At 46.3% G+C, this 22657-nt stretch overlaps 1 protein-coding gene across 1 annotated transcript in view; it reads left to right on the forward strand.

Moving 5' to 3' along the window:
- Positions 1-22657, forward strand: part of KDM5C (lysine demethylase 5C) — a 33542-nt gene that overhangs the window by 7567 nt on the left and 3318 nt on the right. Inside the window, 17 exon segments of the mRNA XM_033201454.1 lie at positions 28-162; positions 1101-1224; positions 1322-1503; positions 2446-2604; positions 6294-6413; positions 6545-6703; positions 7343-7524; positions 7620-7782; positions 16163-16282; positions 16392-16586; positions 18980-19161; positions 19250-19374; positions 19500-19647; positions 20243-20348; positions 21076-21434; positions 22070-22101; positions 22104-22207. Of these exon segments, the coding sequence (XP_033057345.1) occupies positions 28-162; positions 1101-1224; positions 1322-1503; positions 2446-2604; positions 6294-6413; positions 6545-6703; positions 7343-7524; positions 7620-7782; positions 16163-16282; positions 16392-16586; positions 18980-19161; positions 19250-19374; positions 19500-19647; positions 20243-20348; positions 21076-21434; positions 22070-22101; positions 22104-22207 (2595 nt within the window).

Genomic DNA, 22657 nt, shown 5'->3' on the forward strand with positions numbered 1-22657 from the left:
TGACCCTTACCCCTCACCTGTCCCCAGCAGTGTAACACACGTCCATTTGATAATGAGGAGAAGGACAAGGAATACAAACCCCACAGCATCCCCCTACGACAGTCTGTGCAGCCTTCCAAGTTCAACAGCTATGGCCGGCGGGCCAAGAGACTGCAGCCTGATGTGAGTACTCCCCTTCTTCGAACTTAGAGCTTTGAGGTGGAGGGAGTCCTTTCCTTCCCTCTGGCTAAGCTGTGTTCCCTGTTCCACTATCCCTTCTTTTGTTCTCTGAGTTCTTCCGAGCGTTAGTGTGTGCCTCTCTCTGGCTTCACTTTTGCTTTTTTCTCCCCTCTCAGCTGAGCTGCTGAGCTGGGTCTTGATCTGTTTGTGCAGCCTCTTTTGTATGTCTGCTCTTCTTGCCTGTTTTGTTCCTTTCCGGACTTACTCTGCTCATAGAAATAGAACTCTTCTTTCTCCTTATACCTGTGTCTTTTGTTTTGTTTTGAGACATAGGGTCTTGCTATGTTGCCCAGACTGAAGTACAGTGGCTATTCACAGGCTTGATCATAGTGCACTATAATCTTGAACTCCTAGGCTTGAGTGATCCTCTCGCCTCAGCCTCTTGAGTAGCTAGGACTACAGGTGTGTACCACTGTTCCCAGCTCCTTATGGCTATGTCTTCAGGCAGAAGCTTATGTGCGAGGCATTCTTCTTGCACTGGAATACAACAAGAACAAGATGGACACTCCCTGGGCTCAATGAAGCATGTAATTTAGCAGATCCTATTAGTCACTGCCATTTGTTGGTAATGCCAAACACTGCTAGCTTTTTCATATATATTATCCCTAACCCCCCTCATAACTATAAGGGAGGAGGTAATATTCTCATTTTGCAGTTGGGAAAACTGAGATATCCTGTCTTTTATTCCTTTCCGAGAGAGGGCCGAGGAGGCAGCTCACCTACCCTCAGTCTCCAAAAAGCAACACTGAGTTCTTGGCTTAGCCCATCTGTGCCTCAGCCCCCAGCATATCAGGTGATATGTAGTCTGAGTTATTGTTCTTTTAGGATGGGACAGTCTGCCCCAGATAGCAGTCTTGATTCATTTCCTTCTTTCCTTCCAGCCGGAACCCACAGAGGAAGACATTGAAAAGAATCCAGAGCTGAAAAAGCTACAGATCTATGGGGCAGGCCCCAAGATGATGGGCCTGGGCCTCATGGCCAAGGACAAGACTCTGCGGAAGAAAGGTAAGGCCTAACAGGCTGGGGTGGCCTCACCTGGGGAGAAAAGTCAGGGCCCTAAGTGTCCTAGACCTCTGTTTACAGCCATTTTTCTCTCTCCCAGATAAGGAGGGGCCCGAGTGTCCCCCCACAGTAGTGGTGAAGGAGGAGTTAGGTGGGGATGTGAAGGTGGAGTCAACTTCGCCTAAGACCTTCCTGGAGAGCAAGGAGGAGCTGAGTCACAGCCCAGAACCGTGCACCAAGATGACCATGAGGCTGCGGAGGAACCACAGCAATGCCCAGTTTGTAAGGACCCAGCCCTGACTTCTTAATGTTCTGCTTCTCGTCCCTTCAATAAGCATTCCCCTGCATGGCACTGGACCAGGTCGCATTAACCACAAAAGCGGGCCTCCATGGGCCCTGCCCTCAGTTAGCTCCCTTAATTGGGGAAACAAAGCCAACTCACATGGAACAAAGAGCAAGAAAGGGTGATCAAGTGCTGTCAACATGAAGTGCTGGAAGGGTCCAGAGAAGGAGCCTCGCCATTGCTTCAGGATAAAGGCTGAGCTCCTCATTGCCATGCATGATCCAGTCCCTGCTGACCTCTAGCCTCATCCCCCAGAACTGCCCACCTCACTCCTCTGCTATAGCCACACTGAACTCCTTGTAGGTATGTTCATTTTTCCCCGTAAGACGCACTATGCTCTTTCATCCCTATCCTTTGCACATGTTGTTTCTTCAGCCTGGAAGATATTCCCCCTGTGCTCTGCCCTGTTGCCAAGTTTTATTTTGCCTTCAGGTTTCAGCCAGTTTCAGGTGTCACCTTTTCAATGAAGTCCTATCTCAAGGCTATCCCCCCTTATCTCCAGCTGCTTTGAGTGCTTCCTTCTCTAGGCTCCACAGTGCCCTTTATGGACCGCCATTGGCAATTTTTAATTTTTATGAACACATGTCTCTAGAGTACTGTATATACTTGGAAGGATACCATGTCTTGTCTTTGTGCTAGAGTCCAGCGTAGTTCTGAACATGGGTTTAGTAAGTGTTTATTGGATGAATGAAAATGGGAAGATTCAAGACTGGATGATGAAAGACTGGTCTCGCAGCTCTACCTGCTTATTTGGGGAGGTGGTACATACAAGCAGTTGAGCTCCAGACCTAGCATGACTAGCCTGTACAGGACTGTAAATCATTCAGCCAGCAAACACAGTGGATTTCCAATGGAGAACTTTTGCTCTTCTCCCCTGGCAGATTGAGTCATATGTCTGCCGGATGTGTTCTCGAGGGGATGAGGATGACAAGCTCCTGCTGTGTGATGGCTGTGATGACAACTACCACATCTTCTGCCTGCTGCCTCCTCTGCCTGAGATCCCCAAGGGTGTCTGGCGGTGCCCAAAGTGTGTCATGGCGGTAAGGCCTCCCCACTCCACATCTGCCTCATAGGGCTTTCTTGCCTTCCTTCATCTGGCCTTATTGAGGGCAGCCTCTTAGCTCAGCCATAGTCTTAGGTTTTGGGTCTCTGTGGTGGGATTAGGCTGGGCAGAGCTTTGGGAGAAAGGAGCAGGAGATTCGGCCTTTGCTTTTGTCCTCTAAGAGCTGCCAGACCACCTGGAGAGGTAAGCATCATAATTAGACTGTATGTGGTGACATATAAACAGAGGCTAAATTGTGTGTTAGGAGCTCTGAGATATACAAGTTCAGAGGAGAGGAAAATGGCTAAGGATAATAATCAGGGAAAATGTCAGAAATGAGACTTGAAGGATAGGATTTTTTTTTTTTTTTTTTGAGACGGAGTCTCGCTCTGATGCCCTGGCTGGAGTGCAGTGGCCGGATCTCGGCTCACTGCAAGCTCCACCTCCCGGGTTCCCGCCATTCTCCTGCCTCAGCCTCCCGAGTAGCTGGGACTACAGGCGCCGCCACCTCGCCCGGCTAGTTTTTTGTATTTTTTGGTACAGACGGGGTTTCACCGTGTTAGCCAGGATGGTCACGATCTCCTGACCTCGTGATCCGCCCGTCTCGGCCTCCCAAAGTGCTGGGATTATAGGCTTGAGCCACCATGCCCGGCCTTTTTTTTTTTTTTTGAGAAAGAGTCTCGCTCTGTCGCCCAGGCTGGAGTGCAGTGGCGTGATCTCAGCTCACCGCAAGTTCCACCTCCCAGGTTCATGCCTTTCTCCCGCCTCAGCCTCCCGAGTAGCTGGGGTTACAGGCGCCCACCACCACGCCTGGCTAATTTTTTGTATTTTTAGTAGAGACAGGGTTTCACCATGTTAGCCAGGATGGTCTCGATCTCCTGACCTGGTGATCCACCCGCCTCGGCCTCCCAAAGTGCTGGGATTACAGTCGTGAGCCACCGTGCCCAGCCAAAGGATAGGAATATTAAGAAAAAAATGTTCTTTCAAATTCTGAGTTTTTGTTCTTTTTTTTTCCTTTTTAGAAAGTTTGAGGCTGGGCACGGTGGCTCACGCCTGTAATCCTAGCACTTTGGGAGGCCAAGGTGGGTGGATCGTTTGAGCCCAGAAGTTTGAGACCAGCCTGGGCAACATGGTGAAACCCCATCTCTACCAAAACAGATACAAAAATTAGCCAGGCCTGGTGGCGCACGCCTGTTGTCCCAGCTACTTGGGAGGCTGAGGTGGGAGGATCCCTTGAGCCCAGGAGGCAGAGGTTGCAGTGTGCCGAAACCATGCCACTGCACCCCAGCCGGGGCAACAGAATGAGACCCTGTCTGAAAAAAAGAAGAAAAGACGTTTTGGAAAATAGACAAATTACTTGCCTTCCCACTACCCAGTGATAGCCATTGTTACTAGTTTGGTATATTTTTTTCTCATCTTTTTGCTGTTACTTATATGTAACTATAACAAGTTTGAGATCTTGTTATATATTTTCATTTGTTACTTTATAACCATTTCTCTGTATTACTAAGTTTAATCAAGGTCTGGAATTTTTTTCAGATGGTATATCATAGGTATAATAGTTATTTAGTTGTTTTCCTCTTGTTATATTTAGACTGAGGCAGTGATACAGGCTTTAACTAGAGAGGTAGGTGGCTGTTCGGGACTGGGAGGTGGAGGACTAGCAGGAACAGAGGTATAGCAGGAGAGCATGCCTACTGTGGGTATAGGGGCAGTAAGGAGAGCAGCCGAAGCAGCAGTAAGGGCCAAGCAGCCAGGAAGTTGGGCAGGTACATTTCATGAACTTCCTACCTTCACCCAAATTCTTGGTGCTTATCTTCTACATTTCCCTCTGGATTTCTGGAGAGCAGACATTCGCCTTATCTTAGGGACTCAACTGTGGTTGTAGAGACCAGGTGTGCACATGCGTACATACACACACACAGACATACACAGATGAGGAAAAATCAGGGCAGTGCATATTGGCCTTGGTAGTGGTGGAGATTCCAGTTGGGGAGGAGTTTGGATACCAACAGTATCAAGACTATCGACTCTACTTGACTCTCTTAAGTGGTTATAAGTCAGTGGATCAGACTGACATTATTTTTCAAACATAAGCATGGTGTGTGTCTGATTTTGGGGTACATATCGTTCTCATCTAAAATAATGAGCATAGGTACAAAATGAGGTAGACCCACATCCTGTCTTCTGAGACAGTCTCAAGAACAGAAGTAGTGGAAGGTTTATACTGTAAAAGCCAGTGTCTTCATTTTCCATCTTTCTTTCTTTTTTCTTTTTTTCTTTTTTTTTTTTTTTGAGACCGAGTCTTGCTCTGTCGCCCAGGCTGGAGTGCAGTGGCCGGATCTCAGCTCACTGCAAGCTCCGCCTCCTGGGTTTACGCCATTCTCCTGCCTCAGCCTCCTGAGTAGCTGGGACTACAGGCGCCCGCCACCTCGCCCGGCTAGTTTTTTTTTTTTTTTTTTTGTATTTTTAGTAGAGACGGGATTTCACCATGTTAGCCAGGATGGTCTCGATCTCCTGACCTCGTGATCCGCCCATCTCGGCCTCCCAGAGTGCTGGGATTACATTCTTTTTTCTTTTTTTTCTTGCGACAGAATCTTGCTCTGTCACCTAGGCTGGAGTGCAGTGATGCCATCTCTGCTCACTGCAACCTCTGCCTCCCAGGTTCAAGTGATTCTCCTGCCTCAGCCTCCTGAGTAGCTGGGACTACAGGTGCCTGCCACCACGCCTGACTAGTTTTTGTATTTTTAGTAGAGACAGAGTTTCACTGTGGTGGCCAGGCTTGTCTCGAACTCCTGACCTCATGTGATCTACCCACCTTAGCCTCCCAAAGTGCTGGGATTACAGGCATGAGCCACCATGCCCAGCCCCATTTTCCATCTTTCAAGGTGCTAGGATATTCAGTGCCATTTTCCCAGCCTTATAGTTCTAGTCTGGGCGTAAAAAAACTTCCCTAAGCATTCTGCATAGAATCACATTTTAGAGGCCAGGCATGGTGGCTCATGCCTGTAATCCCAGCACTTGGGAGGGCAAGGCGGGCGGATCACAGGGTCAGGAGTTTGAGACCAGCCTGGCCAACATGGTGAAACCCCATCTCTACTGAAAATACAAAAATTAGCCAGGCTTGGTGGCGGGCACCTGTAATCCCAGCAACTCGGGAGGCTGAGGCAGGAGAATCGCTTGAACCTGGGAGGTGGAGGTTGCAGTGAGCTGAGATTGTGCCACTGCACTCCAGTCTGGGCGACAGAGCAAGACTCTGTCTCAAAAAAAAAAAAAAAAAATAGAATCATATTTTAGTGAGAGAGGAAAAATGGTGGCAGAAGAACACCGGATAGCATATTAAAGTCAGAGCCATTTAGATAAAGTCCTAAAGGAAGAAAAGAGCATGAGATGACTCCCTGGAAGTTGTGAGACTGGAATTGAGTTTTGAAGAACCAATGAAAGAAAGTGGAAAAGGACATTGCAGTAGGGAGGAACTGAGCAGAAAAAGCATGATGGGGAATGAAAAGACTTAAGCCGAAGTGGTAAGAGCAAAAGGTACAGCTATAAAGTAAGGCCTGCCTCAGGGGCCTTGAGTGCAGACCTAGGGCTCTTCTCCCTCCCTACGCCTTATATTCCAGTTCCACTTGTGAGGATTCTTCACCTCTTTGCCTCTGTTTTGGTGACATGTTCTCCTTTGGGTTTTAGGAGTGTAAGCGGCCCCCAGAAGCCTTTGGCTTTGAGCAGGCTACCCGGGAATACACTCTGCAGAGCTTTGGCGAGATGGCCGACTCCTTTAAAGCTGACTACTTCAACATGCCCGTGCATGTAGGTGATGGAGGGCTGAGGTAGTGTTGGGCTAGGATCATAGGTGTTGGTGCCAGATGGTCTCAGCTCACCTGGGTCAATGGGTCCAGGATGTGATGGGCCATGGTCAACTGCTACCTTTCTTCCCCTAGATGGTGCCCACAGAACTTGTGGAGAAGGAGTTCTGGAGGCTGGTAAATAGCATTGAGGAAGATGTGACTGTTGAGTATGGAGCTGACATCCATTCCAAAGAATTTGGCAGCGGTTTCCCTGTCAGTGACAGTAAACGGCACCTAACCCCTGAAGAGGAGGTGAGTGGATGATCATGGTTACATGTCAGCTATGTGAACTTAGGCAAATCATTTAATATCTGAAAAACTCAATATCTCTGTAAGATGAAGATAATTATGCTAGTCTTACGTAGCCGTGAGATTTAGATGAGATGAAAGAAAACAGTCTGGTACCTGGCATGTACAAACATGAAGATGGGTTCTTTCACCTCTGCGAGCCCATTTCCTTATCTCTAAAATGGGGATAAGATCTACCTTGCAAATTTGTTATAAAAATTAAATGAGAAGGTATATGAGATTCTGGCTCATCCATAAGAAGTGTTCAGGGGGTGGGGTTTGTATGCACAGGAGAAAATGAGGGCTTAGTTGTGCTTCCAAGAAAGGGTACATTTTGATCCAGAGCAGGATTTTTTTTAACTTGCAGGTATTTTGGTAGATGGATATATCTGTACATTTTGCAGAAATTGAAGTGAATAGAATTGAAATTTTGTATGTCTGCTTTTTGGTGGAGAGGTAGGGAGAAAACCTATATGTTTCTTAAGATGTTTCAAAAAAGTCTCTGACCTCAAAATTAAGATTCCCTAGGCTAAAGAAAATGACTAAGATCTCAGTTCCTTAGCATAACCCTCATGCCCTTTTTACAAATACCTGACCTGGCAGGAGTATGCTACCAGTGGTTGGAACCTAAATGTGATGCCGGTGTTGGAACAGTCTGTACTGTGCCACATCAATGCAGATATCTCTGGCATGAAGGTGCCCTGGCTCTACGTGGGCATGGTCTTCTCAGCCTTTTGCTGGCATATTGAGGATCACTGGAGTTACTCCATTAACTACCTCCACTGGTGAGTGGGGCCCTGGGGAGCCAGGGAATCAAGTCAGTGTGGGCTCCCTGCATGACCAAGGTGTGATTGTGTGTGTCCCTTTTCCATTTGTGCAGGGGTGAGCCGAAGACCTGGTATGGGGTGCCCTCACTTGCAGCAGAACATTTGGAAGAGGTGATGAAGAAGCTGACACCTGAACTATTTGATAGCCAGCCTGACCTCCTGCACCAACTTGTCACCCTCATGAATCCCAACACCCTCATGTCCCATGGCGTGCCAGTGAGTACCCAGGCAACAGGGACAAGCAGCAGGAATGATTTAGTGATGTCCTTTGTGATGGTGGTGGTGGTGGTTGTCATCTAGATTCTGCCCCTGCCCTTTCTTCGTTGCTGTTCTTAATTGGGCTACAGGTTTGACTACTCTAGTAGAGACCCAAAATAATAGTGATTAGATGTACCATATGATGGTATACCCTCTGGGCCATGTGATAGAGGGTAACACCTAAGGGGTGGCTTATTATCACATCTACATTCCAGCCAGTGGAAGAGGGAAATGGGAAAGGGCAGGGCTAGACAAATCTTTCAAGGGCACACATCATTTCCATTCATCTTCTGTTAGTAAAAACTTGGTCATAATGACCACATCTAGCTGCAGGGAAAACTGGGAAATGTAATTCTTATTTTGGATGGTCAAGTACCGCTTATAAACGGGAGGTCATGTTGTTATGACAGAAGACAAGAATGAATATCAGGGTACAGCTAGCAGCCTCTGCCATACCTTGTATACTCTTACCCTTCTCAGAGCAATGGATAGGTCTTTTTATTTAACAGGTCAAAAGTTGAACCCAGAGTTCTGGGCTATCCTCTGTGTACTTCTCTCTTACCCTTTAAAACATTTTGCTGGGTATACAACGTGGCTTACCTGTGAGAGACTTTATATTCCTGGGAATTTCTAGCATTGATTAGCATCAGCCAGTTTTCTGGTGTGGATCTTAAAACAGCCTGATCACTAGTCCTGTAAGAACAGGAATTAGTAGATCCTGTATCTCTGCTTTAAGTGTTACCTGGGGCTGCTACTCTTCCCTACTCCCTTCCACACTCTTTGGCCTTGGACACATTACTACTTACTCTAATGCATGAGATAGTCAATAAATATTGAATTAATGTCTCCTTCAAATATTCCTAGATATCTGTACAGTAGGGCTTTGGACTAAGTCAGTGGTTCTCACCTGCGTTTCTTTTTACCTTCACCTGTTTTGGTATACTATATGTCCCGTGAGTAATATTTTTATTATAAAATTTAGTGATATTTAACCAAGGACTTGGGATATCTAGGGAATTGGACAGAAGGAGGTGTCCTATACCAGTTTAGGCAGTCTTCCTCCACTCAGGGAGTTATCCGTTTCTCTCTCTACCTCACCCCATTGAAGGATTACCGGACTCGATGATCAAGGCTTGAGTTCTGCTTCATAAGTAGACATGGGGTCTGACTTTCCTCAGACTTCTGTCTTCCTGACCCATAGCACAGCATCAGTCCTTGTCTATAATGCCATGGAAAACTGTAAAAGAGGATTCTCTTGGCCAGGCGCAGTGGCTCACACCTGTAATCTGAGCACTTTGGGAGGCTGAGGCAGGCAGATCCCTTGAGGTCAGGAGTTTGAAACCAGCCTGGCCAACATGGTGAAACCCCGGTCTCTACTAAAAGTACAAAAGTTAGCCGGGTATGGTGGTGCACGCCTGTAATCCCAGCTACTCAGGAGCTGGAGGCAGGAGAATCGCTTTAACCCGGGAGGCAGAAGTTGTAGTGAGCTGAGATTGCACCACTGCACTCCAGCCTGGGCAACATAGTGAGACTCTGTCTTAAAAAAAAAAAGAGCCAGGCACAATGGCTTATGCCTGTAATCCCAGCACTTTGGGAGGCTGAGGCGGCCGGATCACCTGAGGTCGGGAGTTCGAGACCAGCCTGGCCAACATGGCGAAACCCTGTCTCTAATAAAAATACAAAATTAGCCAGGCGTGGTGGCGCATGCCTGTAGTCCCAGCTACTGGGGAGGCTGAGGCAGGAGAATCGCTTGAACCCAGGGGGCGGAGATTACAGTGAGCCAAGATCATGCCATTGCATTCCAGCCTGGGCAACAGGTGCGAGACTCCATCCCAAAAAAAAAAAAAAAAAAGGATTCTCTGAAGGATTGGGTAGCTAAGAGGCATATATGTGTGTGTGTGTGTGTGTGGTGTGTGTGTGTATATATATATGCAGAAGGTCATGGAGCTGTTTAATCCTTACCTCTTTTTAAAAAACTTTATCACAGACTCTGAAATATGTGCTTTTTGCTTACACCTCCACAGCATTTCTCCTGCTCGTGGCTCACCGTCTTCTCTGGCCAGCTACTACTTTGCCACCCAGCCCTCTGTCTGCCCTGCCCTTCCTATAGGTAGTTCCCAGCATCTCCAGGCCCTTTGGACTTGGCAGTATCCCCTTAATCGAAGCATCTGTGATGTTTATGTTCGCATGCTGGCAGGCTGCAGTTTAGCCAGCTGGAGCTCCCTCAGAGGTATCTTTAGCTCCCTGCCCCCACCGCCCTGCCTTCCCATTTGGTGGGAGAAGGACATTTCTTTTTATAGATATGTAATGTAAGTACTATCTTCTTTCTTTTTTTTTTTTTTTTTTTTTGAGACAGAGTCTCACTCTGTCACCCAGGCTTCAGGCTGGAGCGCAGTGGCACGATCTCGGCTCACGATCTCAGCTCACTGCAACCTCCTCCTCCCGGGTTCAAGTGATTGCCCTGCCTCAGCCTCCTGAGTAGCTGAGATTACAGGTGCCTGCTACCACGCACAGCTAATTTTTGTATTTTTAGTAGAGACGGAGTTTCACCGTGTTGGCCAGGATGGTCTCGAACTCCTGACCTCAGGTGATCCACCCACCTTGGCCTCCCCAAAGTGCTGGGATTACAGGCGTGAGCCACTGTGCCCGGCCTATTTTCATTATAAAATAAACATGCCCTCTTCCCAGAAAATGGAAAACAGAAAGTTTGCCCCTATTCTCTCCACCCTAAACATCTAAACATTGTTATGTTTCCATCTGTTATTTTTTATGTAAAATTCGACATAGCAATAATCAGTGTATGGTTTTTATAATCAATTTAGTAAGTTTATTGGTGTAGAACTGCACTGTCCAATTTGGTAGCCACTGGCTACACGTGGCTACTGAGCACTTGAGATGTGGCTAGTCCTCACTGAAATGTGCCAAAAGTATAAAATGCATGTTAGCTTTCAAGACTTAGTACGAAACAAAGAATGCCAAGTATCTCACTTAATACTTTTGTGTACCAATTATACCTAGAAATAATAATATTGTGGATATATTAAGTTAAATAAAATATGTTTAACTTAATTTTACCTGTTTCTTTTTACCTTTTTAATGTGGCTACTAAAAAAATTTTTTTTTCTTTTTTTTTTGGAGAAGGAGTCTCACTCTTGTCACCCAGGCTGGAGTGCAAGTGACGTGATCTCGGCTGACTGTAACCTCCGCCTCCCAGGTTCAAGCGATTCTCCTGTCTCAGTCTCCCAAGTAGCTGGAACTACAGGCATGAGCCACTATGCCTGGCTAATTTTTGTGTATTTTTAGTAGAGATGGGGTTTCACCATGTTGGCTAGGCTGGTCTCGAACTCCTGACCTCAGTTGATCCTCCCGCCTCAACCTCCCAAAGTGCTAGGATTACAGGCGTGCGCTACTGCGCCAGTTTTTTTTGTTTTGTTTTGTGAAGGAATCTCACTCTGTTGCCCGGGTTGGAGTGCAGTGGTGCGCTCTTGGCTCACTGCAACCTCCATCTCCTGAGTTCAAGCGATTCTCCCGCCTCAGCCTCCTGAGTAGCTGAGATTACAGGCGTGCGCCACCACATCCGGCTAATTTTTGTATTTTTAGTAGAGACAGGGTTGTACCATGTTGGCCAGGCTGATCTTGAACTCCCAATTTCAAGTGATCTGCCTGTCTTGGTCTCCCAGACTGCTGAGATTATAAGCGTGAGACACCGTGCCCAGCAAAAGAATTTAAAAGTACCTATGTACCGAGCATATTTCTCTTGGACAGCACTGGTCTAGAATGATTTTCGCTTTGTTGCTATATGAATTATAACCATTTTTAAAAGTTTTATTGCAGTATGATTTGCTACATACCGTAAAATTCACCCATTTTAAGTACACAATCCAGTAAATTTATGGAGTTGTGCTACCATTTCTACAATCCAGTTGTAGAACATTTCCACCACCCCAAAAAGATCCCTTATACCCATTTACAGTCACTCCCCTTTCCAGCTCCTAGTCCCAGTCAACCATTCATCTGTTTTCTGTCTATAGATTTGTCTTTTCTGGACAGTTCATAAAAATGGAATAGTATGTGGTCATTTGTTTCTTCTCTCACTTAGCATGTTTTTGGGGTTCATCCACATTGCAGCATGTGTCAGAACTTATTCCTTTGATGGCCCAGTAATATTCACCAGTTGATGAACTTTTTGAGTTGTTTTTACTTTTGGCTATTCGCAGTTGTCATTTTTAACAGCTGCAAAATGTGAGGAGAACTTTTCTAAATAACCACATAGGAAATAGTAAAGTGACATTGCCAGAATCAGGGTGCAGAGTGAGACGGAGTTATAAGCATCAAGTTCTACTCCTGGCTCTGCTACCTGAGGCTTATCTGAGACTTAGTTTTCGTGTCTATAAAATTAAGGCTGGCATAGTAAGACCCCTTCTAATTAATTAATAATAAATAAAATTAAGCCTGGTACTAGATCATTCAGTAAATGTTGCTAGAGCTCATTCTTTGTGCAAGGCCTCTCTGGTCAACACTTTGAAGGCAAATAAGCCAGTGCCTGCATTTGTGTATGCATAGCTGAGTGCTGGACAGAGGAGTAAATAAGTGGAATAAACCATTAAAGGCGCTAAAAAAGAGCAACAAACTAGGTCATTTAGGAAGCAGGGGTTATCAGGAAAAGTTTTGCAGGAGCAGTGATCCCTGAAAGAAGAGTAAGAGTTTACCTGTCAGAACTGTGACTTAATCATGTGGGCATGGGGATTCCAGTGAGGGACTCTCAGCTGAGGCATTATGTGGTCAGATTTGCATTTTTTGGAAGATAGTTCTGGCAGTTAGTAATTGAGGCCAATGCAGTAATACAGGTAAGAAAGAAATGCTGATGTTGCCTCTAAGTAGAGGGAGATTTGAGAAGAAAATATGATGGAGGTGCAAGCTTGATGCATGGTCCAAATAAATGTGGAGATATGTTTATGAATGGGAAGATTTAATATTGTTAAGATGTTAATTCTCCCCAAATTAATTTAGACTCCTGGCAGAGGAATCATTGGTTGAAGGGTTCTTGATATACATTAACAAATTTGTTTTCCAGAGAGTAGAATGTATTGATTCCCTTACCAGCACTGTACCTACTTCACTGTGTCTTCAACACAATTGAATGTTTACCTTAAAAAGCTTTGTGAGGCTTCTCAGTAAAGATGACAGATTAAGCATACACATGGCTACTTCCATTCTGTACTGAGACTCCACAAAAATTACATAAAGGGATTTTTAAGGTGAAAAAAATTACAGAGATGGAGAATATGAGAGAGGAGATAACGATAAAATTCTTGAAACTGGAAAAACAGATAGATGAGAAAACTGAAACATAAACCAATACTGAGGACATCTTGAGAACCAACCCAGTTCATACCTCAGAATCCCCCACAGATTTGTTATCGGTGGCACCAGGCGTTCTAGGGTAAGATGGATGGGGTGAAAGTAAGGATTGGTTCATGTCTGTGTAAGAAGCTGTGAGGGCCGGGTGCAGTGGCTCACGCCTGTAATCCTAGCACTTTGGGAGGCTGAGGTGGGTGGATCACAAGGTCAGGAGATCGAGACCATCCTGGCTAACACAGTGAAACCCCGTCTTTACTAAAATTACAAAAAAGTAGCCGGGCGTGGTGACACACGCCTGTAGTCCCAGCTACTCAGAAGGCTGAGGCAGGAGAATGGCGTGAACCTGGGAGGCGGAGCTTGCAGTGAGCGGAGATCACCCCACTGCATTCCAGCCTGGGCAACAGAGTGAGACTGCGTATCAAAAAAAAAAAAAAAAAAAGGCTGTGAGATCTCCCATGCTGGGCAACTAGAAATGTCTAGTCACTCTAGTAAAAGACTGAAGATTTATTTCTGAAGAGGTTAAAACAGAGTCTCTGGATTAAGTCTCCTACGTACAATTGAGGGTGGAGTTATAGGGAATGTAATTAGGATTTATCATACTGGATGTTGAGGTTCCCAGCCATCATTCTCCACTTGGCTGTTAGAATACTGGCTGCCAGGCCTTTTTTCCTACAGGCAAAAAAAAAAAAAAAAAAAAGAGGGTTTTCTCTGGGGAATCTGAAATCTGACTGGCCTGCGAGGAAAGACCTGGAGTTTCCCAAACTAAATGACTTAGCTAGATCACCCTACAGTGAAGCTTACAGTTGACAAGCTTCATCTGTGTACTCAGAGCTTCCATTCAGCTTTTTAATCTCTCCTCTTAAATATAAGCAGGGAAGCCACAGAAAACAACTGAGAGGCTGGCACGATGGCTCACGCCTGTAATCCCAGCAATTTGGGAGGCCACGGCGGGTGGATCTCCTGAGGTCTGGAGTTTGAGACCGGCCTGGCCAACATGACAAAACCCCGTCTCTACTAAAAATACGGCGTGGTGGCGTATGCCTGTAATCCCAGCTACTTGGAAGGCTGAGGCAGGAGAATCACTTGGACCCGGGGGGCGGAGGTTGCAGTGAGCCGAAATCGCGCCACTGCACTACAGCCTGGGCGACAGAGTGAGACTCTGTGTCAAAAACAAAAACAACAACAACTGAGGAAACCCTAAAAAATAAACCCCCCCAAAACAGAAGCAACTTGGAGATACAGAGGCTAGGCAGGGAGAAATAAACTTCAAAAGAAAAGCATATACTGTAAACATGAATGAAGACCAGAATACTGTTTAAAAAATAGCATATGCAAACAAAATTATGATAGCAAAAATGAACAATGTAAAAAGTGTATGTTTTCCACTTTTGAAAGATAGTGAGGAAATCTTCAAAAAAATAGAGTAAAAAGATGGAAAAGGGTAGAAAAAATAGGGAATTTTTCTAGGAGGTTCAGTATTCAAATAGGAGTTATAAAAAGAAAATAGATGAAAACTGAGAGGATGAAATCATTAATGAAATCATTCAAGAAAATTTCCCTGAACTGGAGAATCGATTTTCCAGAGTCAATGGGCCTACCCGGTACATGAGTGAAAAGAAATTCATACCAAGATGTATCTTGTAAATTTCCGTGTCAAACACTGAGACCAGAAGAATCCTATAAGCTTGAGAGAGAAACAGGTTTCAAATGCTTATCAAAGCATTAGAAATTAGAATGGCTTCAAACTTTTCAACAGTAACACTAGAAGATCAGGGCAGTGTGCCTTTAAAATTATTTTCTGAGTTAACAACTATGGGAGTTTAAAAAAAAGGATTTTCATCTTAGAATTCTATATACAGTCAAGTGTGAGAGTAAGAATAGAGACTTTTTTTAAAAAAAGAAAAGTAGGTTCTTCACACCATTTCTTAGGAAACTGTTGGAGGATGTTCTTAAGCATAGCAAAGGAATAAACCAAGAATGAGGAAGACATGGGATCTAGGAAATAGGAGATCTGTCACAAGAGAGTGATGATCCAGGGAGGACAGCTGGTCCAGATTGGGACAGAGCAGAAGGTTGCATGAGAGACTGTTACAGAAAGGTGAAAATTGATAGGAAAAGAGATTTGAATATTGGTCAGAAAGTTAGGGATATATGCATAAAAACTAAGCAAATGAGAAACAGGAGGCTATTTTTAACAGTCTAGAAGCATGTTATTTAAGGTAGTTATCAACACCAAAATAATCAGAAGAGGTGGAAGTGATTGGGTCTGGGGAAGGGAGAATATCAAGGCTGGCAGATTTTATAACAGATCTTTATAGAGCCATTTGACTCTTGAAACTGCATATATAACTGATGAAAGTAAATAACTAAAAAAGCTTGTCCAGCCTAATTAAAAGTGATTTTTTATAATTTTTGCAAAAATTACTAAAGGAAGTTGGAATATTTTGACTTTTTTTTTTTTTTTTTTTTTTTTTGAGGCGGAGTCTCGCTCTGTCGCCCGGACTGGAGTGCAGTGGCCGGATCTCAGCTCACTGCAAGCTCCGCCTCCCGGGTTTACGCCATTCTCCTGCCTCAGCCTCCCGAGTAGCTGGACTACAGGCGCCCGCCACCTCGCCCAGCTAGTTTTTTTGTATTTTTAGTAGAGACGGGGTTTCACCGTGTTAGCCAGGATGGTCTCGATCTCCTGACCTCGTGATCCGCCCGTCTCGGCCTCCCAAAGTGCTGGGATTACAGGCTTGAGCCACCGCGCCCGGCCGACATACATTTTTAAATCTCAAATCTCCCTGTCATCTCAACACACATCAAAACCTTGAGAGCAGAGACCAGTGGTCCTTCCTTTCAGAGTTGGAGAGTCTGGGATTCTGTTGTCAGACTGTGTTCCCTGAGGCTTTTGTCTCCTTAATGACCTTGCACTTAAGTCAGGTCTGCATACAGGAAAATCTCTGTCTCAACAGCCATGGCCTTTCTTGTTCCTCAGGTTGTCCGCACAAACCAGTGTGCAGGAGAATTTGTCATCACTTTCCCTCGTGCTTACCACAGCGGCTTCAACCAAGGCTACAACTTTGCCGAGGCCGTCAACTTTTGCACTGCCGACTGGGTGAGTCTAGAATGTGGTGAGATTGGGGGGAGAAGCAGGAGGGTTGTGGAGAAGCTGGGGCATCATGGCCGCCAGACTTGGCCACACTCAATCTTGAACCTGCCCACAGTTGCCTGCTGGGCGCCAGTGCATTGAACACTACCGCCGGCTCCGGAGATACTGCGTCTTCTCCCATGAGGAGCTTATCTGCAAGATGGCTGCCTGCCCAGAGAAGCTAGACCTGAACCTGGCGGCAGCTGTGCATAAGGAGATGTTCATCATGGTGCAAGAAGAGCGGCGTCTACGAAAGGCCCTGCTGGAGAAGGTGGGGAGAGTACCCCAGATCAAGCACCCTATTCTGGTGGAAGTTCGGGGAGGCAGAGGCAGCAGCACCAAGAAGATGTAGCCTCTACTCTTGGAGTGTGGTGAAAAGAACTAGACGCATCTTGATTGAAAACCACGTACCATTCTCTGCTATACCCTTTACTAGCAACCTTGCTTAAGTCGATTTACTTCATTGTCAGTTTTCCCATCTGAAAAATGGGATTATGATAATGCTTATCTTTTTGGATAGTTGATTGGATTAAAGATAATGTTTGCTTAGTGACTGACCCATGACAGGTACTGGTATAGCAGCTATTTATCATTATTTAAATGACCCAGCAAAATAGACTGGCATATGAAACCTCACTGCTGATTATCTAGGTGACTGTATCAAGTTACTTGATCTTTCATATCTCACTTTCCCACTCTAAAATGGGAATAAATATCTAACTTGCAAGATGTAAAGTTAGAGTAAGGTGATTTATGTGAAAACCATCTCTCTAACATTGCCTTTGCAATGTTGCAGCTGCTATTATTGATAATGTTACTACATGAAGAAACTGAAATATGGAATGTTTCTCAGGAATTGCTATTTTATTACATGCAGATGTTTCAGTAACTCAAGCTAGGGCAATAATATTATCAAGTAGAAGGTGGTCCTGCTTTAATTGATTTCTTGTAAGCTTGTGTCAGTTGTGTGTGTAGCTGAGTGAAAGCTGCTACAGAGCTCTAAAGTCCACTTGTGTAGTTTCAGCCATCATCTTCAAATTTCACACTTGCCCAGTTAGGGAATTGACTTTGTGAGAGTCTTTCATAAGATTACAAAGGAGTGCTGGTTCTGTGGGATCCCTTGCTGCCTATTTAGGGTAATACTTTCTTACTTTAAAGCTCATTTATAGCTTTCCTGTGAGTGTGGGCTATAGGGAGAGCTATAGCTACAGTAGTGTTGGAAGTCTGGGGCCTCTCAGTCATGATGTTAGTTGTTGAGTCCCTGGGCTTTTCCAGACATCATTTTCTCACTCTATTCAGTACTGTTACTAAATGATGGCCATGTGGCTGTGCCAAGCTGTGGGAAGGAGCCAAAGCAAGGTGGGGAGAATAGACTTTCTCATCTTGACATTCAGAATTCTTCACACTTGGCCCTTACCTCAGAGAAGCATTCTGGACACCATAGTCTTGGAATCCTGTAAGAGACTGTATGTGTATTTAAGTATGTTTCTGGGAAGAGGCCTCATAGTTTACATCCAATTCTCAAGAGTCCATAGTCAAAAAAAAAAACCCTAGAGACTTCATCCTTAGAATATTCTCTGAGTTTAGAGTCAAAATTAACTCAGTTTGGCAAGTTACTGACCCTAAGACTTAGTTTCTGCCTTAGCAAAATGAGATAGACCTGTGGAATATATATTCTTATCTGAAAATTAGAGCTAATAACAGTAAGTATTTGATGAACACCGAATCTAATTGCCGATATACTTGTCTGATTCCATAGCTGCTGTTTTTGTTAATCCTCATAACAACCCAACAAGGATGATACTGTTTATCTCCATCTTACTAGATAATGAAACAGACCCAGAGACGTTAAATGATTTACTCATGATCACATAGCATATAAGTGGCAGAGTGGGATTTGGGCTCATAACTTATGCAGAGGTTAGGTGTTAAAGTTGGTGTGTAAGGCAAAAACTGTTAGAGTCAACATTTCCCATTAAAATCCCTAAAATGGCCCGTTAGATATACGCACTGGGTTGTCTCTCAATTACTCCAACATAGCCAGCTTTTTCTTCATTTTTGAAATGGAGTGCTTTTTCTTTGTCTGAGCAACAGATGAAGTCATTGGATTAGGTTTGGAAGCCATATTGTTGGGAGAAAATTATTATATCTCTTTAAACCCTGAACACAAGCACGTGCAGTTGAATTTCTCTAAGTTATATATGTGCACAAGTATCTCCTGCCTACTGTGTGGCCAGCGTGGTGCCTGGAACACAGTGGGCGCTGAGTAACTGGAAGCCGATATTGTTCCCCAGTACACATAACTAGCCAGGCCTGTCCCTTGGCCACTTCCACACATTGCCACCTCTCTGGTATCTTGGTCCACCACTTTCCTAACTTCTCACCCACAAGGCCCTTTCTGCTGATCTGGATCTTACCTGATTTTTCTTCCTCTATAAAATTATCCGACTCAGCTCACACTGATCTTGCCCTGGTTTGTCTGATTCCCCAGCTTTGAGAGTCTCAACTTTACAAAGGGCAGGTATGCTCCCTGGGGTTTGGCCTCTTAAACCCTATGACCCTCAGCATAGATTTGAGTCTAAAGTAGGGGTCGGTGGTGGCTGAGATGGAGGATTCTGCTACCTGGTTCTGGTTATATATAACACATGGGTTAAATGCCCTTAGGGCATCACAGAGGCTGAGCGAGAGGCTTTCGAGCTGCTCCCAGATGATGAGCGCCAGTGTATCAAGTGCAAGACTACGTGTTTCCTGTCAGCCCTGGCCTGCTACGACTGCCCAGACGGCCTTGTCTGCCTTTCCCACATCAATGATCTCTGCAAGTGCTCCAGTAGCCGGCAGTACCTGCGGTGAGCGTGGGCCTTTCTGGAGGAAGTGGGGCAAGAAGGAGGATGCAGAGCTGGGCCAGACATGCTCTTGCCTGCCCTCTTCCTCCAGGTATCGGTATACCTTGGATGAGCTTCCTGCCATGCTGCATAAGCTGAAGGTTCGGGCTGAGTCGTTTGACACCTGGGCCAACAAAGTGCGAGTGGCCCTGGAGGTGGAGGATGGGCGGAAGCGCAGTGAGTGATGGGGGGATGGAGGGACTCCACAGGCAAGTTCTATTCCCTTTCTTCTGTACTCTGACCCCGTTCCTCTGCCTTTATTCAATACTGCCTACTCCTTGCTGCCCTCATTCTTCTTCCAGGCCTTGAAGAACTGAGGGCACTAGAGTCTGAAGCCCGTGAGCGGAGGTTTCCTAATAGTGAGCTGCTGCAGCAACTAAAGAACTGCCTGAGTGAGGCAGAGGCTTGCGTGTCCCGAGCTCTGGGACTGGTCAGCGGCCAGGAAGCTGGGTATGACAGCATGAGGAGTCGGGGCACACATAAGGTGCTGAGGATCCAGCACCTAGGAAAAGTGCTACAAAGGGTAGACTGTGAATACCATTTGGCAGAATGGACATCATCAGGAAGCTGCCAGGCACAAGAGTGTGAGATGGCCTGGAAGGTGTTGGGGAGGGCAAGGAGACCAGGCCACCTAAAAAGGAGAGGAGAGCCTCCTTGATAAGAAAGCTAGAAGTGTTTATTTTTTATCAGTACCTGGAAGTGGCCTGAGAGAGAGGCTGAGGGGTTTTGTGGGAGGCTTACGGGTAAGAACAGGACACAGATGTATAAACCTGATCCCTGCTACACAGCTTTAGAGTTCACAGTAGAGGATGGATTGCAAAGTGTAGCTCTTGTTACAACCCATTAGTTTCTAATTCTTTCCCCTCGTAATATGAACATGCTCTATGATTTAAAACCTTCCCTCTAACCTGGGCAGTTGGGGCAAATTTGAAATATGCGAGATCAAGGTGGACAGGTATGGTGAAGAAAGGTGTTGGGTCTTAGCGTAGACATGGAGGGAGGGCACTGGGTTTGGACCTGAAATCTCACATGTGATACTCCATAGCCCCCACAGGGTGGCAGGTCTGCAGATGACCCTGGCTGAGCTCCGGGCCTTTCTGGACCAGATGAACAACCTGCCTTGTGCCATGCACCAGATTGGGGATGTCAAGGTGAGGATGCTTGGAGTGCTGGTGAGGGATCAAGGGGACTGGGGGACCTGAGCAGCAGGCTACGCTTGGCTCCTTTCAAAAGCTTAAAGTGTTCAGGCGAGACTGGATGCACATGTGAGAAAAGAACAGGTGGAGGGGTGAGGCAAGGGTCTAGTGACTGCCTGTTAGAAATGGGCCTTGAGGGTCAGGTGGCAAGGGTATGAGTACAGGATACAGAGTCCAGGTAAGGTTTCCTGGAGGAGGGATAGAGGAGGAGGAGGTAACAGGGGTGCTTGTTGGGCTTGGAAAGTGGAGGGGAATTCATGAAAGTGGAGGAGGAGTGAGATGGAGAGGGCAACAGACCCCACGGTGGTGAGCACGAGGGTTTATGTGAGGACTAAGCATAGCAATTTTTAGGGCAGGGAGGTTTCTTGGTGCCCTGAGAACAGAGCCCTCTGAAAAGTTAAATAAAGCATAGTTTAATAATTATTAGTTAATTAAGAATCTCTAAGTGTGGGGCCCAGGAATCTGCATTCTTAACGAATTCCCCAGGGCATTCTAATGAGCAGTCAGTGTTAGGAACCTCCACTGTCTTAGGGCTTGGAGAAGGAGAACCCAGCCCATGTTAGGCTCCTTTGCCCCAAAAGCTTGGAGGTTAAGAAGGTAGGTGGGACAAGGTTCCATCTGGTGGTGGAATTCCTCAGTGGGCCCAGCTGAGGAGTTTGTTCTTCATCCTGTGTCCTGGTAGGGTATTCTGGAACAGGTGGAGGCCTTCCAGGCTGAGGCTCGTGAGGCCCTGGCCTCACTGCCCTCCAGTCCAGGGCTACTGCAGTCCCTGTTGGAGAGGGGGCGGCAGCTGGGGGTGGAGGTGCCTGAGGCCCAGCAGCTCCAGCGGCAGGTGGAACAGGCGCGATGGCTGGATGAGGTGAAACGCACACTGGCCCCCTCAGCCCGAAGGGGCACCTTGGCTGTCATGCGAGGACTGTTGGTCGCGGGTGCCAGTGTAGCCCCTAGCCCTGCTGTGGATAAAGCCCAGGCCGAGCTGCAGGAGCTGCTGACCATTGCTGAACGCTGGGAGGAGAAAGCCCACCTCTGCCTGGAGGCCAGGTAGGTCCAGCTGCTGCTTCTCTTCTTCCCTGCCCTATTCCAAACATCAAAGTTGAATGGAGACCCAGAGGATGATTCCCATGGGTGGCCTTAGGTATCACACTCCTGTGTTACTGTATTGACTCTCCCCTCTTTTGTTCCCTATCTTGTCTTTTTTTTTTTTTTTTTAAACTGTATACTTAAAGGCAGAGAGAGGCTGATGGAGAAGCAGAAATGCACAGATAGAGATTATCTAGAAGACTAGCACTACAGGCTAATGTGCGCATACCCAGAAGCCCAAGTGACAGGCAGATGGGCAGATGTTGGTAGGAAGACCCCACAAAGGGTAGTTGACAAACTGCAGCAACAGATTACGTAATACAGGTTGTGTATGTAGGCATTGCCAGCAGGCCAGGAGACTGGCAGACAAACAGAGGCGCAAGAGCTATGGCAGAAGGATGAAGTTGGATGCATGCGGTCTTGGGGAAGCAGGGACTGGCAGCTACCCTTAGGCAGAATACAAGCAAGTAGGCCCAAGTGGCAGCAGGAATAACAGACACCCAAGGGGCCCATGCAGATATATCTGGTGGTCAGGCTGGGCTTCTGGTCAGGCAGACCACATCAGACTGAGTGTTCTTTTTTTTCCCTACTTTTAGGCAGAAGCATCCACCGGCCACACTTGAGGCCATAATCGTGAAGCGGAAAACATCCCTGTTCACCTGCCCAACATCCAGGCTCTCAAGGAGGCTCTTGCTAAGGCCCGGGCCTGGATTGCTGATGTTGATGAGATCCAAGTGAGGACCCTGCCACTCCCACCCCAGGCCTTCAGTCCAGCTGGGAAGAGATGGCATATACAGTGGGATGTGCTGGGTTGCTGGGATGGTTTGGGTTGGCTGGAGAGAGGAAGGGGGCATGGCATGTAGTCAGGAGGCAAAATGTGCCTGATGAGCAGGGTGAGAGGAATAGTGTGAGGCTGGCCTGAAGGAAGAGAGGGCACTGGTTAGGATGAGATTGGTGGGCCAGGAAGGCAGGTGATATGGGACTGAGCAGGGCAGGGGCGTGGAGGAGAGGAGAAGAGGCAAACTACAACAGAAGGCTGATGAGATACTTAGGGCTGAGCCAGTCAGAAGATGCTGGTGTTGTGGGAGAGAGCCAAGTGGGTGTTCCTTAGGATGACACCTGTTTTTTTTCTCCCTGAAGACAGCCCAGTTCATCTTTCCAGCTCAGGGCCAGGCACAGAGTAA

The sequence above is a fragment of the Trachypithecus francoisi genome, unplaced genomic scaffold (assembly GCF_009764315.1).
Source record: "Trachypithecus francoisi isolate TF-2019V2 unplaced genomic scaffold, Tfra_2.0 Lachesis_group6, whole genome shotgun sequence".
NCBI lineage: Eukaryota > Metazoa > Chordata > Mammalia > Primates > Cercopithecidae > Trachypithecus > Trachypithecus francoisi.